At 52.6% G+C, this 24,971-nt stretch overlaps 1 protein-coding gene across 6 annotated transcripts in view; it reads left to right on the forward strand.

Moving 5' to 3' along the window:
- BCORL1 (BCL6 corepressor like 1) overlaps positions 1-24,971 on the forward strand; it is an 83,946-nt gene that overhangs the window by 24,567 nt on the left and 34,408 nt on the right. Inside the window, exon 1 of one of the 6 annotated variants that reach the window (XM_083160321.1) lies at positions 15,912-16,140. The exons of 3 other annotated variants lie outside the window; for them this stretch is intronic. In XM_083160321.1, the coding sequence (XP_083016447.1) occupies positions 15,931-16,140 (210 nt within the window). In that variant the 5' untranslated portion in view covers positions 15,912-15,930. Of the gene's footprint in view, positions 1-15,911; positions 16,141-24,971 lie in introns of those variants that run through there. 2 more of the 6 variants (XM_083160322.1, XM_083160324.1) reach the window with 2 other exon arrangements.

Genomic DNA, 24,971 nt, shown 5'->3' on the forward strand with positions numbered 1-24,971 from the left:
ACCTGTCTCAGGTCTAGAGCCACAGACAATGCAGGGAGGGACGTATGTATGGAGATGTAGGGGGCAGTGGAGTTGGAGAGGACCTTGAACGCGAGGTCCCCTACAGAGGGCTCTGTAGGGGAAGGGGAGCCAGTGCCTGGTTTGGCAGATGTGGTGCAGACGGGAGAGGAAGATAAATCTAGCTGCAGCGGTGAGAACGTCTCTGATCAGCAAAAATGACTCCCTGCCTCTCGTACATGCTCACAAATCATAAACTCGGTGTCAGCGTCCGGCCAATTGCTAGCGGTCCTCCAATATAGGCTATTATCATTATCCCATATTTGCTCCTGCATCTGACCAGCTGCACATGATACAACTTTACCACAAGCAAATGTGTTTTTTTTTATCACGGTCTGTGTGTGTCTCAACCTACGCAAGCACACATTTACTGTTCATGGTGTACGGCAGAGCTCCGCACCCTGGCCTGTTCCACCCATCCAGACATAGACGAGCGTTAGTGACTGTATCATGCACATCTATGGGTGAGCATTGGTCTGGATATTCATTCTGTCTGCTGTCATCCTCCCTCTACCACAGCCCCTGAGACTGGATTACCGTCGGACACCACATTGGCCACCTCTTGGCTATGTTGCCCTAGGCCGTGCAAGCTTTATCCCTGATGGTAATTCAGGAGAGAGAAATTGGCAGTAGGGAATACGGTAGCATAAATCATTGTTCACACTATCTGTGTACAGTTTGTATGTTCTCCGTTATTATCTTTACTTTACTATGCTCAAAAGACATATGGGTGAATTTATTGGCTACAGATTAAAACCTTGATTCTGGTTCACTCACAGAGGCAAATTCTCTCTTTAATGGACAAAACCATACTGCACTGCAGGTGGGGCAGATGTAGTTAGATTTGGGTGGGGTTTGTACATCTATATTGCAGTGTAAAATAAAGCAGCCAGTATTTACCCTGCACAGAAACAAAATAAGCAAATCTAAAGGCCCCCATACACTAGCCGATTTTGGTCAGATTTCAGCCAGATCAGTCGGATCTGGCCAAAATCGGACCAAAATCGGCTAGTTTTGATGTCCCCTCAGATCCGATGCGCGGTCCCGTGCGCATCGGATCTGCGTCGGGTGGTCGGACCTGCTGCACGTCCGACCACCCGACTTGGGACCTAGTGGGGCGGCGCGGCGGTGGAGGGAGCAGGGGGGGCTGGGGACGCTGCGGGGGACACGTCTGTGTCCCCCGCTGCTGGGGACGCTGCGGGGGACATCGTCTGAGCGGCGAGAAGGTAGAGGGAGCAGGGGGGGCTGGAGACGCTGCGGGGGACACAGGCTGCATAGAGCCGGGCAGGGGAAGCCGGCCGGGAGCGGTCAGTAATGAATAAAAAAAAAAGCCCATACAATGAATGGGCAGCCTGTGATTGGCTGAGCGCTCTCTCAGCCAGTCAGCAATTGGCTGAGAGAGCGCTCAGCAGCCAATCACAGGCTGCCCATTCATTGTATGGGCTTTTTTTTTTTATTCATTACTGACAGCTCCCGGCCGGCTTCCCCTGCCCGGCTCTATGCAGCCTGTGTCCCCCGCAGCGTCTCCAGCCCCCGCTGCTCCCTCTACCTTCTCGCCGCTCAGACGATGTCCCCCGCAGCGTCCCCAGCAGCGGGGGACACAGACGTGTCCCCCGCAGCGTCTCCAGCCCCCCCTGCTCCCTCTACCTTCTCGCCGCTCAGACGATGTCCCCCGCAGCGTCCCCAGCAGCGGGGGACACAGACGTGTCCCCCGCAGCGTCCCCAGCCCCCCTGCTCCCACCAGCTCCCACCTCTTAGCGCCCCCCCCCTGCTCCCCGGGTTTTTTACATGTGATAAATCGAGACGATTTATCACATGTAAAAAATGGCACATCAAGTGCCAATCTAATCAAGCTCCCCCGGGGAGCAGCCGGGGAAGCTCAGGGGGAAGTCGGGGGCGACTTGTCCTAAGGACAAGTCGCCCTAGTGTATGGGGGCCTTAACTCTCTCTGCACATGTTACATCTGCCCCACCTGCAGGGCAGCATGGTTTTGTCCAATAGAGAGAGAATTTGCCTTTGCGAGTGAACCAGAATCAGGCGCCAAAACCGGCCCTGGTGTCAGGGAAATTTGATTAAAAGCTCCACTAGGAGGTTGTATTATCAGTATGAATAAAATATTGTGGCACAGCGCTCCGGTATATGTTGGCGATGTAGAAATAAAAACTCTGAAGTGGTGGGTGGGACAGTGAGAGGGTGGGCACCCTGGCATATGATTGTAACATAAATAAACCTTTAATAATGCCCTACAGATTACAACCTGGTGGTGGGGTGGGGGAAACAGTGTCCAAACTGTGGCCCTCCAGCTGTTGTGAAACTACACATCCCAGCATGCCTTGCCATAGTTTTAGCATTCCCTAATAGCAAAACTATGGCAAGGCATGATGGGAATTGTGGTTTCACAACAGCTGGAGGGGCATAGTTTGGACATGCCTGTCATATACGCTGACTCACGCAGCGGCGTACAGTGCGCCTTCTTCTATCTCCACCTCAGGAACCTTGTGTTTAGGTGCAGAGGGCATAATTCAGAGCTGGTCGCACAGCTGCAAATTCGCGGGCCAGGCGATTATCGATAGACTGCGCATGTTTACAGATCATAGTGCGCATGTACGAGGACGTCCTGTGATAAAATCCAGCTATTTTTTGATCGCTGGCCAAGCGCAAGGTGGTTGACAGGAAACCGTCGTTTGGGCATGGAAAGCAGGTGTGCCCAGACTTTAGAAAGTCATGTGACGTTAGCTCCGCCCCCGATTAGCCTGATTCTATCGCAGCCGCTGAGTAAGTCCTGGGCTACGCACAGACTGCACACACTGGGAATCATTACATGGTGAGCGGCTGTTATCTGGGAGTGTCAGGGAATACGCAGGCGTGGCCAGGTGTGTGAGGGGAAGTCATGTGACGTCAGCCCCACCCCTGATCAGCCTGATTGTTTTGCAGCCATTAAGTAAGTCCTGGGCTACGCACACACTGGGAAAATAATTTTCTCAGACTCGCAGGGTTGGATTTCACAGGTACCAGATAACAGCCCGACTGTCAGGATCCCAACTGACGGGCTGTTTTCCCTCATGGGGGTCTACGACCCCCATAGAGGGTGAACAGAACCTGTGGTGAGCGCAGCAAGCCCGCATGGGGCTTCTTTGCGCTTGACCCCCTGTCGGAGTACTGGCAGTCAAGATTCCGATGTCGGTATGCTGACCGTCGGAATCCTGACTATCTGGCCGTCGTACCTCTTTTGCGGCAGGATCCTGATTATATCCCACAGCAAACACATCCATCCAATGAGAACGTCTCTCTGTATGCGCTAAACTTTGAGACCACTGAGCCGATTGTGCTGCAGTTGTCACTATTGTGTAGGTAATTTTCTCAGACGGGTTTTAGGCTAAACATCATCACGATTGGTCATCAGGGGGCTGTGGGCGGGGCTGCTATCAGCAAGTCACCAGCGGCAGGTGTATGCGCCTCAATAGCGATGGATCAGAACAGTGCGGCACAGGTGTACTGTGATAGACATATTCGTTGTTAATTATTACTTAAACCCTCCACCCCACCCTATATATTACCAAAATCGGGGCACCCTAGGTAACTGACTTGCTTTATCGCCCACTTCCACCCGTGTGGAGCCGGTACTACAGCTCGTCTGACAATAAAGCAGTAAGGAGTTGGCGTCCGCAGATGGAGACTGCGAGGAGCGCACTTGGTCCTAGCCCCGCCTGCTGCATGTGTTTGGAGCCTAGAGGGCAGGTTAACACCACCCTGGTGACCGTGTGGAGGGTTATAGCTATGACATACAGCATTCATCTAGTTACATGCAAGCCGCAAAATATGCATAAACCTAACCAGGATAATGTGTGGGTCTTGTACAAAGGGGGGGGGGGCGCTCTGCCCAGGAATGGGGTGCTGCGCGTCTGCAGCTTTGTATCCCCAGTTGCTCCTGCAGGAAGGCGGCTGAGAGACTGCAGATTTCTCGCTGTGGTACAGACAGCTGGCAGGGAGCGCAGACAATCGGTGATCCCTGCAGTAATTAGTGGGTGCGTGTGATGGACACAGACTGCAGCCAGAGCATTGTCTACGCACTCGATTCTTCCTCTTAGATCTGCCGGCATTGTGCGCTGGGGGGGGGGGGGGGGGGGGTGTGGGGGTGGGGGGGGGGGGTGGGGTGTGACTGGGGGCAGTGTGCCTGTTCCCCTCCTGCGTTTGCGTGGGTTTCCCCTGGTGCCCCAGTTTCCTCCCTCACAGTCCAAAAATATCCTGCTGGGTTAAATGTCTCCGGGTAAAACGGGCTCTCGTGTGTGTCGGCGCGAGACGGTATCTACACTGTAAGCTCAAGGACAAATACAAACACATAGAAGGTGTGTGTGTGTGAGTGTGGGGTGGGGGGGGGGGGGTAAGTCACCGTTACTTGTGTATTGTACATAACTTATACTGTATTATACATCACTTTCCTGGCCAAGAGCGGTGTGATGGGAGTTCTATTGGGATGTTGCAACCAATCAAATTCTATCTTTTATCGTCCAGAATCTAGAAGGTGCTAAATAAACAAGCAGTAGAATAGGATTGGTTGCTATGGGCAACATCCCAACTTCAATAGCACTCCCATCTTAGTAAATTTACCTCAGTACAGCAGACTCCGTCCATGTTTGGAGTGCCAGCTGTAGTGCAGGTTGACATGGTTTTTTTTACTGTTTTTTTTACCCGAATGTCGACATGGACACAAGTTAAAGTGCACCGCGTCCCCTCGCGTGGCTCACTGTGCTCGCCATGTTTCGGGCTCTGTGACTCGCTGCGCTCGCCACACTATTTTATTCTCCCACCACGTCCTAGTGGATGGTAGGGCATGGAATACCGCCTGTCGGCACATGTCAGCTCAAAAAACAGTGAAAAACCCCACGTCGACCTTTTGACTGTCGACCTCACCCATGTCGACCCAATAACCCTGACGACCTAGCCCATGTCGACATAGACTCATGTCGACATTCCTGCATGTCAACCTAGGCACATGTCGACCTAATGGTGTCGACCTAATGACTGTCTAACAACTTGCTGGTGACCCAATGACCTAGACATTGTGGATCCACTGATCCACACCCCACGGAAACATCCGCACATGATCAGCATTGTTAGGAGAGGCTAGTGAGGGGCAGACCCACTAAGCCTGGTGGAGTGCTAAAATGGTGGGTGATAATGCTGCAGCAGCCATGCGGCTCCTAACTGTCATGCTACATGCTGGGTTTGAAAAATGACAGTTGGGAACTGATTGGCTGCTGAGTTATCACCTTCCACTTATGGCTTCTACAGGCTTAGAACATCTGCCCCACAATCCATCATCACACCAAATGGGTGTAGAATTTGGAAACCCTTGTATTTCCCCCTCATGCAGACGCTCTTTAGATGGCTAATACTTGTGTTATATTGGGGGGGGGGGGGTCACAACGCATATATAATCCTGCATCGTGCTCACATCTGTGCACAATGCACTCCTCCCGCCACAGCGTACCAGGTGTTAGGATGTGGGGGAACCTTAGAAATGTTCCATATTAATATCACAGCACACGGAGCACTGGGGAGGGTGCTGTGGGCTGCAGCCACAATAACTACGTGCGGGTACTACGGGGTGTTACGCTGGCATCAGTCCTCCGTGTTGTTAGGATTGCCTCTGTCTCTTGCAGCGAGAGTGGGTGTGGGACTGTCATAATGAGGCCGAGGTTCTCATTGTTTATGCTGCAGAGGATCGTCGGCATAGGTGGCTCGCCCGGCAGCTGCATTAACTCCGTGTGCTGCTTGCACGTCTGTGAGGAAACTGGATGCCATTTTGGCGAGGACCTCTGAATTAAATATGTGTTGCCTGCAGTTGGTAGAGATTGTGTGCAGCGCGGGTGTAGGGGTGTGATGTAATATACCCGACGTATTGTGTGTGTACAAGGCAGCTGCAGTACAGGCCCTGAGGAAGAGCCGTAGCAGGGTGTGCGTGTGTAAGGGATCCACGTGTAACGGACACTACTCACGTGCACACGGCTTCTCCTTGCCTTTATATAGTGTATTAGTAGGTACTATGGCAGAATAGTCATCAACGAAGCCTGGTGGCAGGAAGTAAGGGGTCGGAGACAACGCAGTCGTGCATGGGATTGCAGTCGCAGCCTCAAACGTGTTGCCGAAATGGGTGCGACGTGCCAGCATTGTTGCCTGCCATTTGGGCTACACGCTGTATTGCCGCCTAGGCAGAAGGTTCTAACAGAACCCTGTGCAGCAGTGTCTGGCTGACCGCACATGTGCAGCAGCTGGCAGAGCATTACCCCATACTCTGTGGCCTAGACCTCACCCCCTCCGCAGCCTAAACGTAACCCCCCCCCCCCTTTGTATGTGCCTAAAACTAACCCCTATCCTTCTACTCCCCCTGCAGTCTATAAGTCCCCCACTAGTGTCTATACCTGACCCCACTTCCCCGGCCTGACCCTAACCCACCCCGGCATAATTATATTCCTGATTGGCTGTCGGTATTCCGACATCGGCATCCTGATTCTTTCAGAGTTCCGGTGTTCTGGAGACATTTGGGATACGACGGCATCCCCCCCGGTAAGATCCCACCTAGATCGCAATGAATATGTGAGCCGTGCTAAATGGATCCTTGTGCTTGAAAAGTTTACAGTTTGGGGCTGCGTGGTTGGTGCTTTATATCTCTCCACTTCTCTCTAAGGCTTGGTACATGGGGCCTGATTCGGAGCTGACCGCTGCCCAGCGATCGTGTAAACTAGCAAACAGGCAAAAAAGACGTGGGTAAATGCTATTGTTAGGACATAACCTAACAGTACATTACATAGAATACAGATTATTTCCAGTTGGGGTATAGCAGCCTTCAGTTCATTAATGGTTCTCGGTAGATGTCTGGAGACCTCAGCTGGCAGATGGCCCAGTCTAGAGGGGACACATACCGTCACTGGCATCCCATATAGTCCCTGGCAGTGGTCAGGTAAGTATACATACCCTCCCCCTGCCCCACCCTTCCCGCAGCCTAGCCCTCCATGCTAGTACCTAACCCCTCTACTCTGCTGCCCAAGTCTAACTCTCCTGCCCCTCGGTCTAACGCCGCTTGCTAATTGCCTAACCATAACCCTCCCCGCAGCCTAACATACTCCGGCCCTAATCCCCATTCACTGTCACCTAATCCTAACTCTCTTGCCACGCAGCCTAACCCCCCTTTTTTAAAGGCCCATACACACTGGGCGACTTTGAGCTGAAAGTCACTCAAAACAGCAGGTTTGAGCGGCTTTCAGCTCAAAGCCGCCCAATGTGTATGGCCCGGTGATGAGCAGCGATCGCTGCTGTGCGCTCCCGCAGCATCGCCGGGAAAGCGGTTCATCTGCTGGAAAGCTTTGCATAGCGCTCCTTTGCAACGCCATCCTCCCCCCCTCCGTCGGCGCCGGGCAGAGGGAAAGCCGCTCAGTGTGTATGCACTGAGCGGTTTCCCCCGCAGCGATGATTGGCATTATCGCTGTCCATACACGCTGGGCATAGTCGCCCAGTGTGTATGGACCTTCAGTGCCGACAGACAGGCAACATGAGGTGCAAGCAAGGTGATCTGATACCAGGAATGGCCAAGGCAGGGGTTAGGGAGAAGTGGTCTGAAGACTAGGCTACGCAGTGTATGGGTATGTTTGAGGAACAGATTGATCTCAGTGCCCGTTAGAACTTTGGGGCAGCACGGGCAAAATCTTGAATTTGCACATGGGAGGCAGTGACTAGGGTAGAGGAAAGGCGGTCGTCACAGGCGGGAGGCAGTGGAGTTGGAGAGGGCCTTGTATGGGAATAGGAGACCAGTGCAGTGAGGTGCAGTGGGATGATAATGTATTGTAACTGTAGTGAGAAATACTGCAGTGCACTGTTCTATGTAACACGTAGCATCTGTAGTGTGGCGCTGCACTGTATCCATGGTGTTTATTTGCAGTAAAGGAGCTTGCAGAGTCACTGTAGGGATTTGTGTATACAGTATGTGTGTAATATAAGAGAATATCTCTGCACCAGGAAGATTGTACTGTGCACAACATGAGAACATAGCAGGACGATGTTGGGTCATGCATGTAATAATAAATACAGTCTGCAGTGAGAGGCTGTCCATGCACAGAGCTTCCAGTGAGGGGACATGAGCTCCCTGGGAGAGGTGACAGGATATGCCACAGGGTACATAGGTGCAGTGGGTGGACATGGCACAGGGCTACCTAGGTGGGGTGAGGGGACATGTCTCGGGGTACATAGGTGCAGGGAGGGGACATGTCACGATCTCCCTAGGTGCGGGGAGGGGACATGTCACGGTCTCCCTAGGTGCGGGGAGGGGACATGTCACAGTCTCCCTAGGTGCAGGGAGGGGACATGTCACGGTCTCCCTAGGTGCGGGGCGGGGACATGTCACGGTCTCCCTAGGTGCAGGGAGGGGACATGTCACGGTCTCCCTAGGTGGGGTGAGGGGACATGCCTCGGTCTCCCTAGGTGCAGGGAGGGGACATGTCACGGTCTCCCTAGGTGGGGGGGAGGGGACATGTCTCGGTCTCCCCAGGTGGGGGGGAGGGGACATGTCTCGGTCTCCCTAGGTGGGGGGGAGGGGACATGTCTCGGTCTCCCAGGGTGGGGGGGAGGGGACATGTCTCGGTCTCCCTAGGTGGGGTGAGGGGACATGTCTCGGTCTCCCTAGGTGCAGGGGGGAGGGGACATGCCACAGTCTCTCTAGGTGCAGAGAGGGGACATGTCTCGGTCTCCCTAGGTGGGGGGGAGGGGACATGTCTCGGTCTCCCTAGGTGCGTTGAGGGAACATGTCACGGTCTCCCTAGGTGGGGGGAGGGGACATGTCTCGGGGTACATAGGTGCGGGGAGGGGACACGTCACGATCTCCCTAAGTGTGGTGAGGGGACATGTCACGGTCTCCCTAGGTGGGTTGAGGGGACATGCCTCAGTCTCCCTAGGTGGGGGGAGGGGACATGTCACTTCTCCCTAGGTGCGGGGCGGGGACATGTCACGGTCTCCCTAGGTGCGGGGCGGGGACATATCACGGTCTCCCTAGGTGCGGGGTGGGGACATGTCACAGTCTCCCTAGGTGCGGGGCGGGGACATGTCACGGTCTCCAAAGGTGGGGTGAGGGGACCCGTCACGGTCTCCCTAGGTGCGGGGCAGGGAAATGTCTCGGTCTCCCTAGGTGCAGGGAGGGGACATGTCACGGTCTCCCTAGGTGGGATGAGGGGACATGTCACGGGTTCCCTAGGTGAGGGGGAGGGGACATGTCTTGGTCTCCCTAGGTGGAGGGACGGGACATGTCTCGGTCTCCCAAGGTGGGGTGAGGCGACGCGTCAGGGTCTCCATAGGTGTGGTGAGGGGACATGTCACGGTCTCCCTAGGTGGGGTGAGGGGACACGTCAGGGTCTCCCTAGGTGGGGTGAGGGGACACGTCAGGGTCTCCCTAGGTGGGGTGAGGGGACATGTCACGGTCTCCCTAGGTGCGGTGAGGGGACATGTCACGACGGTCTCCCTAGGTGCGGTGAGGGGACATGTCACTTCTCCCTAGGTGGGGGGAGGGGACATGTCACGGTCTCCCTAGGTGCGGGGAGGGGACATGTCACGGTCTCCCTAGGTGCGGTGAGGGGACATGTCACGGTCTGCCTAGGTGTGGTGAGGGGACATGTCACGGTCTCCCTAGGTGAGGTGAGGGGACATGTCACGGTCTCCCTAGGTGCGCTGAGGCGACGCGTCAGGGTCTCCGTAGGTGCGGGGAGGGGACGTCACGGTCTCCCTAGGTGCGGGGAGGGGACGTCACGGTCTCCCTAGGTGCGGTGAGGGGACATGCCACGGTCTCCCTAGGTGCGGTGAGGGGACATGCCACGGTCTCCCTAGGTGCGGGGAGGGGACATGCCTCGGTCTCCCTAGGTGCGGGGAGGGGACATGCCTCGGTCTCCCTAGGTGCGGGGAGGGGACATGCCACGGTCTCCCTAGGTGCGGTGAGGGGACATGCCACGGTCTCCCTAGGTGCGGGGAGGGGACATGCCACGGTCTCCCTAGGTGCGGGGAGGGGACATGCCTCGGTCTCCCTAGGTGCGGGGAGGGGACATGCCTCGGTCTCCCTAAGTGTGTTATGGGGACATGCCACGGTCTCCCTAGGTGCGGGGAGGGGACATGTCACGGTCTCCCTAGGTGCGGGGAGGGGACATGTCACGGTCTCCCTAGGTGCGGAGAGGGGACATGTCACGGTTTCCCTAGGTGCAGGGAGGGGACATGTCACGGGGCTACCTAGGTGGGGTGAGGGGGACATGTCACAGGGCTACCTAGGTGGGGTGAGGGGGACATGTCACAGGGCTACCTAGGTGGGGTAAGGGGGTATGTCACAGGGCTACCTGGATGAGGTGAGGGGGGCATGTCACTAGATGGGGTGAGGGGGTATGTCACAGGACTACCTAGGTGGGGTGAGGGGGACATATCACAGGGCTACCTAGGAGGGGTGAGGGGGTATGTCACAGGGCTACCTGGATGAGGTGAGGGGGGCATGTCACTAGGTGGGGTGAGGGGGGTATGTCACAGGGCTATCTGGATGAGGTGAGGGGGGCATGTCACTAGGTGGGGTGAGGGGGACATGTCACAGGGCTACCTAGGTGGGGTGGGGGGGGGTATGTCATAGGGCTACCTGGATGAGGTGAGGGGGTATGTCACATGGCTACCTGGATGAGGTGAGGGGGGCATGTCACTAGATGGGGTGAGGGGGTATGTCACAGGGCTACCTGGATGAGGTGAGGGGGACATGTCACAGGGCTACCTAGGTGGGGTGAGGGGGACATGTCACAGGGCTACCTGGATGAGGTGAGGGGGGCATGTCACTAGATGGGGTGAGGGGGTGTGTCACAGGGCTCCCTAGGTGGGGTGAGGGGGACATGTCACAGGGCTACCTAGGTGAGGTGAGGGGGTATGTCACAGGGCTACCTAGGTGGGGTGAGGGGGACATGTCACAGGGCTATCTAGGTGGGGTGAGGGGGTATGTCACAGGGCTACCTGGATGAGGTGAGGGGGGCATGTCACTAGGTGGGGTGAGGGGGACATGTCACAGGGCTACCTAGGTGGGGTGAGGGGGGTATGTCACAGGGCTACCTGGATGAGGTGAGGGGGGCATGTCACTAGATGGGGTGAGGGGGTATGTCACAGGGCTACCTGGATGAGGTGAGGGGGGCATGTCACTAGATGGGGTGAGGGGGTATGTCACAGGGCTACCTGGATGAGGTGAGGGGGACATGTCACAGGGCTACCTAGGTGGGGTGAGGGGGACATGTCACAAGGCTACCTGGATGAGGTGAGGGGGGCATGTCACTAGATGGGGTGAGGGGGTATGTCACAGGGCTCCCTAGGTGGCGTGAGGGGGACATGTCACGGGGCTACCTAGGTGAGGTGAGGGGGTATGTCACAGGGCTACCTAGGTGGGGTGAGGGGGACATGTCACAGGGCTACCTAGGTGGGGTGAGGGGGGTATGTCACAGGGCTACCTGGATGAGGTGAGGGGGGCATGTCACTAGGTGGGGTGAGGGGGGTATGTCACAGGGCTACCTGGATGAGGTGAGGGGGGCATGTCACTAGGTGGGGTGAGGGGGTATGTCACGGGGCTACCTAGAGGTGTTGCCTGACAGCCCCGTGCCGGCAGGGGGTGCATGTGGTGTGCCTGGTTACTACCCCCGGTGCAGGCAGGTAAGTGCCCTCCTATGCAGCAGCAGCGGGGGCAGCATCTGTTATTATGAGACGCGCTGCTGGGATCTCGCACAGAGCGATGTGTATGATACATGCGGGGCCGGGCAGTGAGGGCTCCGTGCATGGAGACGGTCGCGTCCGTGTAATGGAGTCCTGTGTGAGCGGCTGGGACTACGGGCGGCCTGTAATGGAGTCTGTCGTGTGATCGGGGCACGGGGGGTCGGGGGCACGGTGGCTGTGGGTGCGGGGGGGTCGGGGGCACGGTGCAGCATGTGATGTGTCGGGGAAACTTCCCACGCTCGGTGTACACGGGACACGTCACGCGTGGGGTGCCCCCTGCCCCAGACACTGTCATTCCCCGTGTAGCGCAGCCCCGTGCCCGGCATCTCCTGAGGTGACCCCGGAGCCATTTTACGAGGTGTCACCGACACAGCCATGTACAGATACCGGTGGCTGGGTGAGGTGACCCGGCACACCCATGGCCCCCTGTTACCCGGACACACCCTTCACACAGCCCTGTTACCCGGGCACACCGTAGTCACAGCCCTGTTACCCGTGCCTTCCCCTGACACAGCCCTGGCCCCGTTACCCGGACACACCCTTCACACAGCCCTGTTACCCGTGCCTTCTCCCCTGTTACCCGGGCCCTCCCCTGACCCCCTGTTACCCGGACACACCCTTCACACAGCCCTGGCTCCCTGTTACCCGGACACACCCTTCTCACAGCCCTGTTATTACCCGTGCCCTCCCCTGACACAGCCATGGCCCCCTGTTATCCGGACACACCCTTTACACAGCCCTGGCCCCCTGTTACCTGGGCACACCCTTCACAGACCCTTGGCCCCCTGTTACCGGGCCCAACCCTGACACAGCCCTGTTACTCAGGTACACCCTGCACACAACCCTGACCCCTTGTTACCCGGGCACACCCTGCACACAACCCTGACCCCTTGTTACCCGGGCACACCCTGCACACAACCCTGACCCCTTGTTACCCGGGCACACCGTAGTCACAGCCCTGGCCCCCTGTTACCCAGGCACACCGTAGACACAGCCCTGGCTCCGTTACCCGGGTGCACACCTCTGATACAGCTCTGGCCCTTGTTACCCGGGCACATCCCTGACACAGCCCTTGCCCCCATTAACTGGGCACACCCCTCACGCAGCCCTGTTACCTGGGCACACTGTCGATACAGCTCTGGCCCCCTGTTATCCGGGCACACTGTAGATACAGCCCTTGCCCGCCGTCACCCGGGCACAACCTAAATACAGCCCAGGCCCCTGTTACGTGGGTACACCCTTAAACAGCCCTTGCTCCCTCTTAACCCAGCACACCTCTGACACAGTAACCCTTGTTACCTGGGCACACCCGTGACACATCCCTGTTACTTTAGCACACCAGACACAGGTCACCAGTGGCACAGCCTCTGCTACCTGCGCACACCTGACACAGGTCACCCGTGGCACAGCCTCTGCTACCTGCGCACACCTGACACAGGTCACCCGTGGCACAGCCTCTGCTACCTGAGCACACCTGACATAGTTCACCCGTGGCACAGCCTCTGCTACCTGCGCACACCTGATACAGGTCATCCATGGCACAGCCTCTGCTACTTGCGCACACCTGACACAGGTCACCCGTGGCACAGCCTCTGCTACCTGCGCACACCTGACACAGGTCACCCTTGGCACAGCCTCTGCTACCTGAGCACACCTGACATAGTTCACCCGTGGCACAGCCTCTGCTACCTGAGCACACCTGACATAGTTCACCCGTGGCACAGCCTCTGCTATTTGAGCACACCTGACACAGGTCACGCGTGGCACAGTCTCTTCTACCTGAGAACACCTGACACAGGTCACCCGTGGCACAGCCTCTGCTACCTGAGCACACCTGACACAGGTCATCCGTGGCACAGCCTCTACTATCTGAGCACACCTGACATAGTTCACCCGTGGCACAGTCTCTACTACCTGTACACATCTGAGACAGGTCACCTATGGCACAGTCTCTTCTACCTGTACACACCTGACACAGGTTACCCGTGTACACACCTGACAGAGGTCACCCTAAAACAGCTCCTGTAACATTGCACATATACATTGTATATGTGTGTGTGTAGTAGGTTGTGTACTGTGACTCACAAAAATGTGTCCTCTCCTTCTGCCCAAGGACATCTGTATGTATTATACTGATATGCCCTCTCATCTACCTCACCATTGATGATATTTGTGTACAGTTGTGTATTGTTGTTGAGTTGTGCAATATCACAGGGGCATCGATGTGTACGGTAAGATTTGTGCAACTGTGTAGTGTCCAACAAACATGTCCAGGAAACACTGTTTTTTATATTATATATAAAAGTTTTGTAGTGGCACACACATGCCCTGTCCTCCCTATGTCTCCCTAGGATGGATGTGTGTATAGTGTGAGTTGTGTAGTTGTGCTCAAAAATTCCCAATCCTCTTTTTAGGGCAGCAGTTTTTGTGTATACAGTAGAAGTTGTGTAGTGTCATGCAGCGTTGTCCTGTCTTCTTCCTGCACAGGGACATGTGTGTGTGTGTACAGTTAGTGTTGTGTGGTGTCACCCAGAAATTCCCTGTTCTCCCCCTGCCCAGAGACAGCTTTTGTGTACACAATAAGTGTTGTGCATTGTCACACAAATTCTGTGCCTGGTGTCAGATGTGTATATAGCAATACGTGTGTATCGTCATAGAGATTTCTTGTCGATCTCCTGCCCAAGCACAGCTGTGTGTGTCTGTGTGTATATGTACAATAAGTGTTCTGCAGTGTCAAACAGAAATGACCCTGCTTCTTATACTGTAAAAGTTGTGTAATATCAAATATGTCCTGTCCTTCTTTTGCCCAGTGACAGCTGCCTGTGTGTACAGAGTTGTGTAGTGTCACACAGATATGTCCTGTCCTTCCCTTGCCCAGGAGCAGCTGTCTGTGTGTGTACTGTGAGAGTTGTGTAATGTCACACATAGTCGTCATGATCCTGCTTAGGAGGGACATCTGTCTGTACAGTGTTGCCACACAAATATATTCTGTCCTCCCTGTGTGTGTGTGTGTGTGTGTTTGTGTTAGAGTTGTGTCATTTCACTTAGAGATGCTCTTTCCTACTCCTGCCGTGGGGCAAATGTGTCTATAGTAAGGGTTGTGTAGTGTCACACACACTGATGCCTTGTCTTCTCCGCTGCACCGTGTCTCTCTGGGATAGATGCATGTACAGTGAAATTTGTGTAGTGTCACACATGGTTTTGTGTAAAGCTAGAGTTGTTCAATATGACCCACAGATACCCTGTCCTCCGCCCTGTTATGGATGTGTGTGTACAGTATATATGTTGGGTAGTGTAACACATTGATGCCCTGTCCTGCTCCTCCATGGGATGGATGTGTGTACAGTGGGTGTTGTGTAGTTATGTAGTTCACACACACTGATGCTGTGTCCTCATCCGGATGAGTGTACAGTAGGAGTTGTGTAGTGCCACACACACTGATGTTGTGTCCTCATCCTTCCTGGGATGGATGTGTGTACAGTAGCAGTTGTGTAGTGCCACACACACTGATGCCCTGTCCTCCTCATCCTTCCTGGGATGGATGTGTGTACAGTAGGAGTTGTGTAGTGCCACACACACTGATGCCCTGTCCTCCTCATCCTTCCTGGGATGGATGAGTGTACAGTAGGAGTTGTGTAGTGCCACACACACTGATGCCCTGTCCTCATCCTTCCTGGGATGGATGTGTGTACAGTAGGAGTTGTGTAGTGCCACACACACTGATGCCCTGTCCTCCTCATCCTTCCTGGGATGGATGAGTGTACAGTAGGAGTTGTGTAGTGTCACACACTGATGCCCTGTCCTCATCCTTCCTGGGATGGATGTGTGTACAGTAGGAGTTGTGTAGTGCCACACACACTGATGCCCTGTCCTCCTCATCCTTCCTGGGATGGATGAGTGTACAGTAGGAGTTGTGTAGTGTCACACACTGATGCCCTGTCCTCCCTCTTCCTGGGATGGATGTATGTACAGTAGGAGTTGTGTAGTTGTGTAGTGTCACACACACTGATGCCCTGTCCTCCTCCTCCCTGTGTCTCCCTGGGATGGATGTGTGTGCGCTGGCCGCCCGCGGAGCACGCCGGGAGCTGTAGTTTCCAGGCGCTGTGGCCGCCATTAATGCCAGTAGTGGGCGGCGCGGTGCCCGGACTACACTTCCCGTCACGCCCCGCGCGGCCTGGCTCGCTGCTCTCGCTCGCTGGCTGCCAGTGTCTCCGCCGAAGCTTCTTCTTCTTGTCCGGGCGCAGGAACACCCGTCGGCACCCGGCTCACCCGAGGGAGGCGCCGGCCTGCCCTGGCCCTGGATCCTGGAGTGGAGTCACGGAACAGGTGCGTGTGATAGCGCCCTCATCCCCCCCCCCCCTTCCCCCCCCCGTGTGTCCCCGACGCTCCGGACATTTAAACCCCCCACCGGGCTGCGTATTGGTGGGCCCCCCTCTCGCCCAATCTTGGGCACCCCTCATCATATAGGCATCCCAGCAGGGGCAGGAGGCGCCCGCGGGTCTCCGTCCCCCTCACCTCACTCCTGCACCCCGCAGAGGAATCGGGTCACCCCCCCTTCGCCCGGGTGTAGCTGCGTGCCCGGGTATCGGGGTGTGGATCACCCTGGTGGTAACGGCGGGGCGTGCGGGGGCCCGGGCGCTGTGTGTGCGGGTGAGCATCATCCCGGCAACTTCTTATCTACCTGTGCGGACCCGGGCGCCGCTGCGGACACCCGACGGGTGTCTCCCCAATCACCTCTCGGATGTCCTCAACCCGCAACTCTCACTTGGCAGGAGTTTGGGTCACTCTGCGATCTTGTGATGTTGCGGGAGGGGGCGAGAGATCACCCAACTCCTGCGGTGCCTCCCCCGGCTGTCACCCAAACAGGGCGCCCGGCGGGGACCGGGTCACCGGGACGGGCGACGGGGATTCAGCACCATCCGGGGTGACGTCTAGTGGCTCGGCACTCACTAGATATAGATTATCTATCTAGATATATCTATCTATATATAATGTCCATGCAACCTGTGTATATGCGTGTGTATATATGTGTGTGTGTGTATATGTGAATGTGTATATATATATATATATATATATATATTTACACAGATTGCTTTTGCACCCGTCCCCTGTCACCCCCCCTACCAGTAAGGCAGACCCCTCTGTACTGGTAGCCTGGGCACCCCTTGGCTGGGGGCAGGATGTTGTGTAATGGGGTTCCCTATAATCGCCCTGCATGTCCCATGCACTCCTGTGACAGGCGGACCTGAAGGACGATGTTTGTAGGGTACAGTGACGAGATGAATCTTCCCACTGGGGGGCAATGGAGCAGCGTCGAGTATACTGGGGAAAGGCTGAGGATGCAGGTAGGAGTACGGGATTCTGCATATGTGTAGGTCACTGGATGATGCATGTGTGTATACGTAACTGGGAGATGCCTGTATATAGGTGATGATGTATGTGTGTATATGTAACTGGGAGAAGCCTATATATAGGTGATGATGCATGTGTATATGTAACTGGGAGATGCCTGTATATAGGTGAGTGGATGATGATGTGTGTGTGTGTGTGTGTGTATACGCAACTAGGAGAAGCCTGTATATAGGTGAGTGGATGATGCAAGTATGTATACGTAACTGGGAGATGCCTGTATATAGGTGAGTGGATAATGCAAGTATGTATACGTAACTGGGAGATGCCTGTATATAGGTGAGTGGATGATGCAAGTATGTATACGTAACTGGGAGATGCCTGTATATAGGTGAGTGGATAATGCAAGTATGTATACGTAACTGGGAGATGCCTGTATATAGGTGAGTGGATGATGCAAGTGTGTATACGTAACTGGGCGAAACCTGTATATAGGTGATGATGCATGTCTGTATATGTAACTGGGAGATGCCTGTATATAGGTGAGTGGATGATGCAAGTGTGTATACGTAACTGGGAGATGCCTGTATATAGGTGAGTGAATGATGCATGTGTGTATACGTAACTGGGCAAAACCTGTATATAGGTGATGATGCATGTCTGTATATGTAACTGGGAGATGCCTGTATATAGGTGAGTGGATGATGCACGTGTATATGTAACTGGGAGATTCTTGTATATAGGTGATGATGCATGTGTGTATATGTAACTGGGAGATTCCTGTATATAGGTGAGTGAATGATGCATGTGTATATGTAACTGGGAGATATAGGTGAGTGGATGATGTGTGTGTGTATACGCAACTAGGAGAAGCCTGTATATAGGTGAGTGGATGATGCAAGTATGTATACGTAACTGGGAGATGCCTGTATATAGGTGAGTGGATAATGCAAGTATGTATACGTAACTGGGAGATGCCTGTATATAGGTGAGTGGATGATGCAAGTGTGTATACGTAACTGGGCGAAACCTGTATATAGGTGATGATGCATGTCTGTATATGTAACTGGGAGATGCCTGTATAAAGGTGAGTGGATGATGCAAGTGTGTATACGTAACTGGGAGATGCCTGTATATAGGTGAGTGAATGATGCATGTGTGTATACGTAACTGGGCAAAACCTGTATATAGGTGATGATGCATGTCTGTATATGTAACTGGGAGATGCCTGTATATAGGTGAGTGGATGATGCACGTGTATATGTAACTGGGAGATTCTTGTATATAGGTGATGATGCATGTGTGTATACGTAACTGGGAGATTCCTGTATATAGGTGAGTGAATGATGCATGTGTATATGTAACTGGGAGGCGCCTGTGTATAGGTGAGTGGCTGATGTATGTGTGTATATGTAACTGGGAGATGCCTGTATATAGGTGACTGGATGATGCATTGTGTATACGTAACTGTGAGAAGCCTGTGTATAGGGGAGTGAATGATGCATGTGTATATGTAACTGGGAGATGCCTGTATATAGGTGAGTGAATGATGCATTGTGTATACGTAACTGAGAAGCCTGTATATAGGTGAGTGAATGATGCATGTGTATATGTAACTGGGAGAAGCCTGTATATAGGTGAGTGAGGGATGTGTATATGTAACTGGGAGAAGCCTGTATATAGGTGAGTGGATGATGCATGTGTGTATATGTAACTGGGAGAAGCCTGTATATAGGTGAGTGGATGATGCATGTGTATATGTAACTGGGAGATGCCTGTATATAGGTGAGTGGATGATGCATGTGTATATGTAACTGGGAGATGCCTGTATAAAGGTGAGTGAATGATGCATGTGTATACGTAACTGGGAAAAGCCTGTATATAGGTGAGTGGATGATGCATGTCTGTATATGTAACTGGGAGATGCCTGGAAATAGGTGAGTGGATGATGCATGTGTGTATATGTAACTGGGAGACGCCTGTATATAGGTGAGTGGATGATGCATGTGTGTATACGTAACTGGAAGATGCCTGTATATAGGTGATGATGCATGTGTATATACGTAACTGGGAGAAGCCTGTATATAGGTGAGTGAATGATGCATGTGTATATGTAACTGTGAGAAGCCTGTATATAGGTGAGTGAATGATGCATGTGTATATGTAACTGTGAGAAGCCTGTATATAGGTGAGTGAATGATGCATGTGTGTATATGTAACTGGGAGATGCCTGTATATAGGTGAGTGGATGATGAATGTGTATATGTAACTGGGAGATGCCTGTATATAGGTGAGTGAATGATGTATGTGTGTATATGTAACTGGGAGGCGCCTGTGTATAGGTGAGTGGATGATGCATGTTTGTATACGTAACTGGGAGAAGCCTGTATATAGGTGAGTGAATGATGCATGTGTATATGTAACTGGGAGATGCCTGTATATAGGTACGTAAATATGTAACTGGGAGAAGCCTGTATATAGGTGAGTGAATGATGCATGTGTATATGTAACTGAGAGATGCCTGTATATAGGTGAGTGAATGATGCATGTGTATATGTAACTGGGAGAAGCCTGTATATAGGTGAGTGGATGATGCATGTGTGTATGTAACTGAGAGATGCCTGTATATAGGTGAGTGGATGATGCATTGTGTATATGTAACTGGGAGATGCCTGTATATAGGTGAGTGAATGATGCATGTGTATAAGTAACTGGGAGTTGCCTGTATATAGGTAGGTGAGTGAGTGATGCATGTGTATATGTAACTGGGAGATGCCTGTATATAGGTGAGTGAATGATGCATGTGTATAAGTAACTGGGAGTTGCCTGTATATAGGTAGGTAAGTGGATGATGCATGTGTGTATACGTAACTTCGAGAAGCCTGTATATAGGTGATGATGCATGTGTATACACGTAACTGGGAGAAGCCTGTATATAGGTGAGTGGATGATGCATGTGTATAAGTAACTGGGAGAATCCTGTATATAGGTGATGATGCATGTGTGTATATGTAACTGGGAGAATCCTGTATATAGGTGATGATGCATGTGTATATGTAACTGTGAGAAGCCTGTATATAGGTGATGGTGCATGTGTGTATACGTAACTGGGAGAATCCTGTATATAGGTGATGATGCATGTGTATATGTAACAGTGAGAAGCCTGTATATAGGTGATGATGCATGTTTGTATACGTAACTGTGAGAAGCCTGTATATAGGTGAGTGGATGATGCATGTGTGTATACGTAACTGTGAAAAGCCTGTATATAGGTGATGATGCATGTGTATACACGTAACTGGGAGAAGCCTGTATATAGGTGATGATGCATGTGTATAAGTAAGTGGGAGAATCCTGTATATAGGTGATGATGCATTTGTATATGTAACTGGGAGAAGCCTGTATATAGGTGATGATGCATGTGTATATACGTAACTGAGAGAAGACTTTATATAGGTGATGATGCATTTATGATTGGATTCTGCACGTTTATAGTGGGGTGATGCTTGTGTAGAGGTGGGAGCGACGTGTGTATGCGCGTGAGCAATACGTGTGTATGGGTGAGAGCGACGCGCGTGTGGAGTTGAGAGCGACGCGCTTGTATGCTCGTGAGTGATGCGTGTGTAGAGGTGATTGCAACGCGTGTGTAGAGGTGATTACGAGGCGTGTGTGGGTGATTGCGACGCGTGTGTGTGGGTGAGAGCGACGCGTATGTGTGGGTGAGAGCAACGCGTGTGTATGGGTGAGAGCGACGCGTGTGTATGGGTGAGAGCGACGCGTGTGTATGGGTGAGAGCGGTGCGTGTGTACAGATTGGATGGTGTAATGGTTGGCATTACTGCCTCACAGCGCTGAGGTCATAGGTTCTATCCCCACCATGTGTTATATATACGGGGCAGTATGGACGGTGTAATGGTTACATTACTGCCTCACAGCGCTGAGGTCATGGGTTCTATCCCCACCATGTGTTATATATACGGGGCAGTATGGACGGTGTAATGGTTACATTACTGCCTCACAGCACTGAGGTCATGGGTTCTATCCCCACCATGTGTTATATATACCGGGCAGTACGGATGGTGTAATGGTTAGCATTACTGCCTCACAGCGCTGAGGTCATAGGTTCTATCCCCACCATGTGTTATAAATACGGGGCAGTACGGATGGTGTAATGGTTAGCATTACTGCCTCACAGCGCTGAGGTCATGGGTTCTATTCCCACCATGTGTTATATATACGGGGCAGTACGGATGGTGTAATGGTTACATTACTGCCTCACAGCGCTGATGTCATGGGTTCTATTCCCACCATGTGTTATATATATGGGGCAGTACGGACGGTGTAATGGTTAGCATTACTGCCTCACAGCGCTGAGGTCATGGGTTCTATCCCCACCATGTGTTATATATATATATATATATATACGGGCAGTACGGATGGTGTAATGGTTAGCATTACTGCCTCACAGCGCTGAGGTCATGGGTTCTATCCCCACCATGTGTTATATATACGGGGCAGTACGGATGGTGTAATGGTTGGCATTACTGCCTCACAGCGCTGAGGTCATGGGTTCTATCCCCACCATGTGTTATATATATGGGGCAGTGCGGATGGTGTAATGGTTACATTACTGCCTCACAGCGCTGATGTCATGGGTTCTATTCCCACCATGTGTTATATATATGGGGCAGTACGGACGGTGTAATGGTTAGCATTACTGCCTCACAGCACTGAGGTCATGGGTTCTATCCCCACCATGTGTTATATATATATATATATATATATATACGGGCAGTACGGATGGTGTAATGGTTAGCATTACTGCCTCACAGCGCTGAGGTCATGGGTTCTATCCCCACCATGTGTTATATATACGGGGTAGTACGGACGGTGTAATGGTTACATTACTGCCTCACTGCACTGAGGTCATGGGTTCCATTCCCACCATGTGTTATATATACGGGGTAGTACGGATGTTGTAATGGTCACATTACTGCCTCACTGCACTGAGGTCATGGGTTCTATTCCCACCATGTGTTATATATATGGGGCAGTACGGATGGTGTAATGGTTACATTACTGCCTCACAGCACTGAGGTCATGGGTTCTATCTCCACCATGTGTTATATATACGGGGCAGTACGGATGGTGTAATGGTTAGCATTACTGCCTCACAGCACTGAGGTCATGGGTTCTATCCCCACCATGCGTTATATATACGGGGCAGTACGGATGGTGTAATGGTTAGCATTACTGCCTCACAGCACTGAGGTCATGGGTTCTATCCCCACCATGTGTTATATATACGGGGCAGTACAGACGGTGTAATGGTTACATTACTGCCTCACAGCGCTGAGGTCATGGGTTCTATCCCCACCATGTGTTATATATACGGGGCAGTACGGATGGTGTAATGGTTACATTACTGCCTCACAGCGCTGATGTCATGGGTTCTATCCCCACCATGTCCTATATATACGAGGCAGTACGGATGGTGTAATGGTTAGCATTACTGCCTAACAGCACTGAGGTCATGGGTTCTATCCCCACCATGTGTTATATATACGGGGCAGTACGGACGGTGTAATGGTTAGCATTACTGCCTAACAGCACTGAGGTCATGGGTTCTATCCCCACCATGGCCCTAACTGTGCGGAGTTTGTATATTCTCCTGGTGCTTGCGTGGGTTTACTCCAGGTACTCTGGTTTCCTCCCACAATCCAAAAATATACTATTAGGTTAATTGGCTCCCAACAAAATTAACCCTAGAATGTCTGTGTACATGTGGTAGGGAATATAGATTGTAAGCTCCACTGGGACAGGGACTATGTGTGCGCTATATAAGAAACTGTTAATAAATAAATAACTGTACAGTGCGTGTATAAGGATGATCCTCATATAAGATGCTCTGTTGTCCTTAGCAGACGTCTGCACCCTAAGCAGCAGCTCACTCATCCACGGCACCTATAGATAATGGTCTCGCCTGGTTTGGCAGTGACCCCTACGTAGGCTGGAACCCCAGTAGCACTAGGCTAAGAGCTGACGTAGCTGACTCCGTGCACTGTTGGATACGTAGAGCATGTGCCAGGTGTCTGTGATGTAGGATACAGACTATACCCTTGTACAGATGGTTCATAGTACACACGTATGAGCCAGGGGTGACCTCACTACGGTGACTGTATGGGGAGTCTCTCAGAACTCCCTGCCCCTGGTGCCAGGAAATGCTGACCGTGTTCTTTAATGTCCCAGGGTGCTCCTCTATCAGACCATGGTATAAACCACGCAGTGTTTCCCCTGCACCAAGTTCTGATTTCTGTTTTTGAGTTTTTTTGTAACTACCTCGCAGTGGAATGTAAACCAATAGGCGTTGTATGGCTTTGTATCGTTTTATGGCTTTGTATTGTTGTATCGTTGCTTGTGCTGATAGTAGTTGTATTCATTCATCACAATTTGTGTTTTCTGCATTCTTTACCTCTTTCCTTCGATCTGTAACACGTACATAGATTTACAGCTGTATAGTGACACCTACACCTAGAACATGTGTTTTCCAAGGTAACACTGTGGACTTTAAAAACAGCAGTAGGACTGTGTCGGAATGGTGCGACCCTGGGACCTGTATACCTTAAATGACCTCGTACGGTCAGTAGCAGGAACGGAATAGAGACCGGTCAGGGGCGGACGGCTTTGAGACGAGACAGGATGACTCAATGCTGCATTAATAACTTTCTATGTATACTGGTAATGGATTTATTTCTAGTAAATTCTAGGCAGCTATGAGGAAAGCGGCTGCGTCTCACAACCTTACATTACGCACCCTATATCGGGGTCCTCTGAGCCTTTCCTGCTCAGACAATCGCTGGCGAAGCTTACCGGTGGACGGAGGATAATCGGCGCCATCTTCGCCTGGTATAAGTTGCCAGGGTGGACGCACTTTCCCAGAGCGTCATGCCGCCGGTTCCTTCGGGGGTTGCCAGTCATGGCCTCTGGTGTGCGAGCCTGTATTCTCGTGACACTGACGTTTCCTGAGTGACAAGTTGTCGCCCGGAGGCGTCACGCGGGGGGTTGCCACTTACGAGACGCACGTCTGTTGCGGATATTGATTCCTTGCGTATCTCTGGACTGGTCGGTGCCTAATGACTTGTTTCCATTAATGCGGCGCTATTGTCGTCGCTGTGTCTTATTAAACAAATGGTATGCGCAGTTCGGCTCGTCCTGGGCTATTAATAGCACGCACCCAGGGGTTAACGTGATTCAGGATCCGCTCCGTGAAGAACATGCAGGAGACGTGCAGGAGACGGCGCGAGTGTCATCATTCCCTGCTCCCTAGAACTTGTCAGACGAGTTCTGTTCCTTCCATAGGTTGTGCAGTGTGTGTCCCTGTATTGGGAAAGAGACTTGCCGACCTGCTTATTGCAGGGAACGTGTCACCTTGTCTGGGAGCTGTGGGCTGGAAAGGGGACAACAACTTCCATGTCAGATGCTGCTCGGATGTCGTAGAGACAGTTATCAGCCATTTTGAAGGATGAACCAGTATTCATGTAGGCTAAGGGAAGCACTGGTGACCTCAGTGCGGAGGGGTCATTGGGTTGACTACTGAAGGTTGACACGGCTTAGGTCGACACCTGAAAAACGTCGACATGGATGGAAGGTCGACACAAGCATTAAGTCGTCAGTCCACAGGTCGACATAGGTTTTGACTTTTTTTTTTTGTCCCGAATGTCGACATGGACACTGTCAACTCGCACGACTTGCTGCGCTCGGCACACTATTCTATTCTCCCTCCATGCCCTAGTGGATGGTAGGGCATGA

The sequence above is a fragment of the Crinia signifera genome, chromosome 9, assembly GCF_055691185.1.
Source record: "Crinia signifera chromosome 9, ASM5569118v1, whole genome shotgun sequence".
Lineage (NCBI taxonomy): Eukaryota > Metazoa > Chordata > Amphibia > Anura > Myobatrachidae > Crinia > Crinia signifera.